General features: G+C 45.1%; 1 protein-coding gene across 2 annotated transcripts; it reads left to right on the forward strand.

Moving 5' to 3' along the window:
- Nucleotides 1-867: 867 nt before the first annotated feature.
- On the forward strand, nucleotides 868-7,335 carry PFN2 (profilin 2). 2 transcript variants are annotated; one of them, XM_055411913.2, is made up of 3 exons: nucleotides 868-1,171; nucleotides 3,196-3,388; nucleotides 5,653-7,335. In XM_055411913.2, the coding sequence occupies exons 1-3, from the start codon at nucleotides 1,040-1,042 to the stop codon at nucleotides 5,748-5,750; spliced, it is 423 nt and encodes a 140-aa protein (XP_055267888.1). In that variant the 5' UTR covers nucleotides 868-1,039; the 3' UTR covers nucleotides 5,751-7,335. The 2 variants fall into 2 exon arrangements, with proteins under 2 accessions (XP_055267888.1, XP_055267896.1); XM_055411921.2 differs by having other exon boundaries at nucleotides 5,975-7,335.
- Nucleotides 7,336-7,543: the final 208 nt, after the last annotated feature.

Here is a 7,543-nt window from a genome sequence, read left to right on the forward strand (position 1 = left end):
TTTTACATTGCTCGCTATTTGTTTCCTTCGGAATTTACGAGCAATTTAGCAGCTTTAAGACAGGGGAAGAGAGGCTCTTCCTGTCAAGGAACCCACACAATGAGAGGCCCTTGGTACCCAAATGAAGCAACAATGAAAGACCGGCAAAGCTCAGAAATGTTCCTGAAAGCCAAGCATGCCACTCTGATTTCAGATTGCTGGAGCGCGCCCGCCTGGTAGCCTTTGTGGCCGAGAGGTCCAGAGAAGAGGGTCCCACTGAGGATGCCTAAGATGACCATGGCCGACTCTGCTACCCGCCCTCCGGGACCACAAAGAGGAGCCAACGCTCCGCATCCCGTCACCAGGGCAACTCTGCAATCCGACACCGAGGCGCAAGATTCCGCATCCCGAGCCGCCGGCCGCAGGGCCGCGGCGTTTCACCGCCCGGACGCGGGGACTCCGAGGCGCCCCAGACGCCGCCGTCCCAGGGGTACCGAGTGCGACCAGGGAGACGCCCTCTCCGCAGGCCCGGGTTCCGAGGCTCAGCCCCCCTCGGCAGCCCGCCTCTCTCAGACGCCGCCGGCCGCACGTGGCGCCGAGGTTGCCCCGGGCGGTATCCCTCCGCGCCCGCGCCCCCGCTCAGTCTCCCCCTCCCTTCCCGGGACCCTCAGAGTCAGGACGCCGCGGAAGGATCGCACGCACGCGCGCGCGCACGCCCCGCCGGCACGGCGGAGAGCTAAGGGAGCCGCGGCGAGGAGCAGTCTCCAGCGCCGTCGCCGGCACAGCAGCTCCGCAGCCTGCCGCCGCTAGTTGATCAGCCCCGCGGTCGCGGGCGGGCGGGCGGCCGGGCCGGGCGCGCTCCGCGGCTTGTCCCTCACCGCCGTGCCCGCGTCCTCCCTCCGCAGCTCCTCGGGGAGGGGGGCGGTCGGTGCTTGCGCAGAGCCGCCTCCTCTCCGCCCCCGCCCCGCCTCCCCCCGCGCCGCCGCCGCCGCCCGCGCCCGCCGCCGCCGCTGCGCCTGCTGCTCCTTGCCGTCCCCGCTGCAGTGCGAAGGGCTCGAAGATGGCCGGTTGGCAGAGCTACGTGGATAACCTGATGTGCGATGGCTGCTGCCAGGAGGCCGCCATTGTCGGCTACTGCGACGCCAAATACGTCTGGGCAGCCACGGCCGGGGGCGTCTTCCAGAGCATTACGGTGAGCACCGGCGGGTACCTGGGTTCCCGGCTCCGGACCCACGCGGGGCCGGCCGTGGGGGCGCCGCCGCGCGGGGCCGGACTCGGGCAGGGCCGCGCCGGCAGGTGTGCGGGGCGGCGGGCGCCGAGGATGCGGCTCCTGGGCGGGCGGAGAGGCCGAGGCCCGGGGACGCCCCCTCGCCGGGGCTGCGCTGAGTGGCGGGGGCGGCGGCCGGCTCGCCGGTTCCCAGCGCTTGTCCGGATGAGGCTGGGGGAGGGGGCGCGCACCGGTTCGTGGGTGGGGGGCCTTTTCGCCTTCCGCGCCGCCGCCCCGGGGTCCCCTGGAAGCCCTGAGGTTTGCTTTGTACGTTCCCGAGTGGAAGCGGGGTCCTCGGGTGGCCGGGCCGCCCCTAGCTCCAGTGACGGCGCGCCGCCCGCGCCGCGAGCTGTGGGAGGCGGTGGCTGCCCGGCCCCCAGGATCCTCGCGGCCACTTGGCGTAGGTTTGCCGGTGTCCAGGCCTCTTGGGCTTGCGAGAAATGTACGCAGACAACGTAGGTGGAATCGTGAATCTCTGGCTCCATAAGATTTTTTTTTTAATTCTCCAAGATGGCGAACTGCCATTGATTTCTCTCCTATGGAGATTCATCGATATACCGTTATCCCCAATTACGCAACAGAGCTCTAAAAAAAGGGGGTGCTTGGAGCTTTCAAAAATCTGCGAAGACCGAGGGGACGCTTCAGTTCTCCAAGTCCCTCCCTCTTTACTGATCTTCGTGAGGGAACTAATGCAGATTAATGCTTCCCGGTGCCTGATTTTCTTGTGAGTTGGTGGTTTGACTCGTTTGCCACATGTTTGGGGAATAATTGTCAATAAGCCCTCCAGTGCTGCTTTATTGTTTTGCCTCTTTCTGCACAAGGGTCTAAAACGGTGACATTATATCAAATACAGGACCATTCTCTTTAATTTCCTAAGCTTCACGCCCCCTTCCTATCAAATGCCAAAATTCAGGCCCCTTACTATGGGTGCTACTAATCATTCTTGTACTACTTAACACGGTTTAAGGTCTAACTGTGTAGAACCCCTGATCCAGGTACTTTCAGGTTCTCTGTTGCCGCAGTGGACTACAATTCTTACAGAGAATTGGCGTCTGGCGATCAACTTTTTCCCTGCAGTCCTCTTGTCTTTGTGTGTGAGTTCCCGCTGTCTGGCTGGGAAGATTGCGGGAGTGTGCTTGGAAATGGCTGGGGCCTGCTATGACTCTGCAGTTCTGATGGGGGCGACGCCTTCCTTCTTATTCATGGAATGTTAGAATGCACGTTTTCTCCTTTCCGGTTCTGGTCGCTACCTCAGTTTCTTTCCCACTCTCCCTCCATTTTCTCTATCCTTTTATGGTTGCCTATTGCAGTGCTACAGACAGAATCCTCTTTGCCTTTGCCCAGAAAGAAAACTGATTACTGAGGAAGGAGGAAAAGGAAAGTTGGAGAGGGAGTAGCGGCTAAAATAAAAGAGGAGGGAAATATGAATTTGGGGATGCGCTGAGATTCAGGGCTTGAAGTTCATACTCGGGGTGGGGGGGGCGGGGTATGTCAAGCTATTTGAAGCAGAGTAGATGTGAACAGATCTGCCAAGCATGGACTTTGTTTCAGGAGATTTTCAAACAACTTTAAGTTTGATATGACAAGACTGTTACTGTGACTGTGATAGATAAGATTTTGTTGAAAGTTTTTAGGTGAGTCTTTACCATTACATAAGCACTTCGGGTACCACCTGACTTGAAACAAGTTTATAAATAACTCTTAAGTTTGTGGTTTATCTAGTGTCAACTACCAACTGGAGATTGTTTGCATAGACTGGGCTTAGTTAACAGACGACTCTCTTTAGAAACGACTGAAACTTGGTTTTACATTAATGAAATGTGGATGTCTTGTAGCAGTAGTACAAACTTGACACTTTTCCTGTTACACAAAGATAAGAAATTAACTATAACTTTTTGTTTTTTCTCTCTCTCTCTCTTTTTTTTTAATGTGGTTGGGGGCGGGGGCAGCCAGTAGAAATAGATATGATTGTAGGAAAAGACCGGGAAGGTTTCTTTACCAATGGTTTGACTCTTGGCGCAAAGAAGTGCTCAGTGATCAGAGATAGCCTATACGTGGATGGTGACTGCACAATGGACATCCGGACAAAGAGTCAAGGTGGGGAGCCAACATACAACGTTGCCGTCGGCAGAGCTGGTAGAGGTAAGTAAAGTACCCTTTTGGTTAATAGTTGCAAGACACATTACAACTTATTAAGCAGTTTCTTTAACATTTTGAATAAAGTGTTAGTCCATAATGGCTATTAAGGTGGTTTTTGTGAACTGCCCAGCACTGAAGGAGGCACGGCTTTAGATTCATAGCAGCTGCATATACAGCCTTACCTCTGAGATCCTGACTTTATGTTGAAATGGAAATATTATATGAGGTCTTCAGTTCCAACTTTAGTAAACTGAAAATCTGAATTTGTCTCTTCTGTATGTATAACTGAACCACTTTACACTTGAAATTAACATTGTTAATCAATACTTTAAAATAAAAAGTTAAAAAATAAAATCACTTTGTCTCCTCAACTGCTAGTTATTCAGATTGTTAAATCATTCAAATTCGTTATTTTAGTCCCTCTGGGTTTATGACTTTTGAATGTCTTCCTTTTCTTTCTTGCTCACATTTCAGTCACTCACTATTCAGCATAAAAAATGAAAAGTTAATATTGGCCCCCATTTCTATTAGAAACATTGCTGGAGAAGAGAGAAATTGATGGTTTTGGAGTAAGTTTTGCACTTATTAAATATTTTCAAAGACTATATGTGCCTGATTTATTTGAAAAATAGGAAATTATATTTCATTTATATACTAATCCAGAAATTCTTGTTTCCTGACTATCATCAATGCAGAAATTCTTACTGTACTAAATAAATCTCACTTCATTTTTGAAAGAAACTTTAAAAATTGAGATTTATTATGACATCTAATTGGTTTACAAATACATTTAATTGTGTCAACCTGTGAAAATGTTTTGTAAATAAAGAAGGCTGGTGTAGCCTAATGTAGCAGATTTGGCCCATCTAATGTTAAGACCAAATCTACCATGTGAAGAAACTTGAAGCTACTATGAGCCATCATTTACTGCAGTGGGCCTACCAACTCCCAGGACTGTCCTAAAGGTTCCTCTTGTTCTGCTGTGCATTGCTATGTATGAGTATTTCTGTGTAGGAAAATTAGATGGCTGTGAAATAGATAAATCTCAAAAAGTAGCTGAGCTCAGATAAATATATTAAAAAGAAACATCAACCATGTGACATAAAACCAGAATGTTTTGTGCCACACTGCACTACTGACATCTAGTGGCAATAAATATAAAATTTGATATATACATACACATAGTTTGAGGATAGACCTTTGAACTGCATCATAGAAAAACCTGTTGTTGGAAATAATAAATTTATTTTAGAGTTTTATACTCAATTAAAAACAAAGCTAACACGGGATATCAGTAAGCACAAACCTTCAGAACTTTTCATTTGGGCTTTTCTGAATGGCACTGAAAATGCTATTTAAAATTCAGTCTTGGTTTTTCTCTGGAAGTAATACACATTTAGCCTCACTGGTAAGACTTAACAGTTTGTACTTAATCAAGCAGTTAAATTTAGGAAGAATTTTATAAGTAAATAAATTTTTTTCATTTTTTGGGGACCAGTCTAATACGTATTTGTCATGCTAATCAGAAGTTTTTTGTTTTCTATATAAGATAGATGTCCATAAAAGGAATGCCATTTACAGCAACATGAATAGACCTAGAGATTATACTAAGTAAAGTAATAAAAGTCAGACAGAGAAAGATAAATCACCTGTATGTGGAATCTTAAAAATAAAAAGATATAAAGGCATTTATTTATAAAACAGAAATATTCACACACTTAGAAAACAAACTTACGGTTACCAAAGGGGAAAAGTTGGGGAAGAGGGATAACTTATGAGTTTGAGAGTAACAAATACACACTACTATATAAAGTAAACAAGGATCTACACAGGGAACTCTACTCAGTATTAATAACCTAAATGGGAAAAAAATCTGAAAAAGAGAAAACACATGTATATGTATAACCAGTCACTCTGCTATGTACCTGAAGCTAACACAACATTTGTAAATCAAGTATACGCCAATATTAAAAAAAAAAAAAAAAGGTAAACAATCACACTCTTTTCCTCCTAGCGAGTGTAAAGATATTGTTATCAAGCACTGCAGCTGCACTGATTGGACTTCCAAGATGCAGTTAATAGAATGTTTTCAGCATATTACTAGTTTGAAAGTTCTCCTTTTTGGAGACCTGGCTGACTTCAGTGCTTTGTTGTTCATGAAAAACTGACTTAATGTTAACTTATTAATCGGGGTTCTGTCTGCTAAAACTTATGTGACTCTCTTGATTAACACTTCTTTTGAAACACTTTTCTTCTTTCTCTTTCAGTCTTGGTCTTTGTAATGGGAAAAGAAGGGGTCCATGGAGGCGGATTGAATAAGAAGGCATACTCAATGGCAAAATACTTGAGAGACTCTGGGTTCTAGCTGCTAGGCAGACTGTTAAGTATTAGGGGAAAATTGCTCTTAAACTTTCCTAGCTGTAAGCTTGAGTCTTAATTCTGGAAATTTTATTAGCAATGCAGGGTGATGGGGTATGAACCTGTGTCTCCTTTGTATCCCTCTGTTGGTGGGGAAAGGTGTCTTTCTTTCTGCCCTCCCCCCCTTAAATAATTCTGTTCACTTTTGTTTTGTTTCCTTGTGTACTCCAGCATTGGTTATAGTCATGGGAAAGGAAGGTGTCCACGGAGGCACACTTAACAAGAAAGCATATGAACTCGCTTTATACCTGAGGAGGTCTGATGTGTAAGCAGCCTCTCCCCATCTTCCTAGCAACTGTCTTCATCATCACCCCAATTATGGTCACAGTGCTACCAGATTATAGATGGTAGCTAATTTTTCTTTACCTATTTTCTAATGTCACAATTCCTGTTTGCCCAGTGGATCATTTGTATGTTAACCACTGTATGTAACCAACCTTATCTGGCAACATAATTGCAGCACAATAATGATTTGCATGATACCTTGAAATTTGGGGGGAGGGGGCATGCCAAGTTGGGCATCACTTTGTCTTAGCAATTAATGGGATATTGATTACTAAAATAAGTTAATATTAAGCAAGGTGCCGGTTGTACAATCTCTAATTTGATCAATGTCTTTCAGCACTTTGAGCATTTACCTAGCTCATTTAGTCTTCCTTTCATAGCGCATGGTTGGGAGGAAAAAGTGCATGCATCTTTCCTTCACTCTTTTCCCACCCCCTCCCTTTGCATATAGGTATTTGGTTTGCTTCCATCTTCTTTTATGCAGTGCCTGGTTTATTTAACCAATTAATATCACTTTTGTTGATGAGCTATTGAGAGCTGCAGTAGATTGCTTTTAGTATTGTTGTTGCACTTGAGTAGAGACAAGCCTTTTATCATGGTGTCCACGGGACATACGACAAGTGCAACTGCAAAACAAGAGCAAAATGCACTTCCTCCCATGACCTTATAGTAACCATACTGATTGAATCCCCAGGGACATTCCGTCATTGCAATAGCTCAGATTTTTGTTCCTGTCTTTTTCTTTGCACACCAGCTCTACTCTTTAGTAAAATTGTAAAAGGCTGCCATTATGGACATTAGGTATCCCAACATAACCATCTGGAGTGTGTCCGGTTTGTTCTTCATAGGACCAACTTTTATTTGCAGCTTGAGTTTTTATATGAAGTTGCATTATTGTGGACTTGGCTGTCTTGTGATGAATTTTTTTCATATGTATTCTGTGCCATACTATTGTTAAAATGAACTGTTGCTATTGTGAGATGGATTTTAACTGACCTATTAAAGGTTTCTTTCGAATGGCACTACTTTAGGGACATTCTAGTATTTGCTTCTATTGTTTGGGCCTTGTGGATAATGTACAGATTTAAAAACAAATCTTGTTGCTGATTTGTCCATTTCTTTCCCTGCACTTTGTTACATCTGGGATACAGTCTAACTCATCTGATTTAATATGCATTTAAAAAAATGCCATAACTATTAAACACCTTGTTTACAGACAGATGAAATAAATTTATTCCAACCAAATACTCTAGACTCCTGTTATTTATGTAAATTGTTAGCTCACTGTTACAGTTGATCTTTGACACAATGTGAATATACTCTGCTGCAAACATAAAATTTTTCAAAAACTTCAGCTGGTGGCTTACTCCATTTCCTCTAGTATTATAAAGAAAATGAGTGCCTAGGAATTTTTTAATAAGCTTTGCTCTGTTAAAAATGGCTTGTCATTTGGGT

Source organism: Moschus berezovskii, chromosome 1, assembly GCF_049115385.1.
Source record: "Moschus berezovskii isolate FMDL1 chromosome 1, NW_MosBer_1.0, whole genome shotgun sequence".
Taxonomy (NCBI): Eukaryota; Metazoa; Chordata; class Mammalia; order Artiodactyla; family Moschidae; genus Moschus; species Moschus berezovskii.

Coding starts and splice junctions, on each gene's coding strand:
- PFN2 (XM_055411913.2), top strand. CDS start 1,040: ATGGCCGGTTGGCAGAGCTACGTGGATAACCTGATGTGCGATGGCTGC. Junction 1,172..3,195: donor GCGTCTTCCAGAGCATTACG/GTGAGCACCGGC, acceptor GGGCGGGGGCAG/CCAGTAGAAATAGATATGAT. Junction 3,389..5,652: donor CGTCGGCAGAGCTGGTAGAG/GTAAGTAAAGTA, acceptor TTTCTCTTTCAG/TCTTGGTCTTTGTAATGGGA.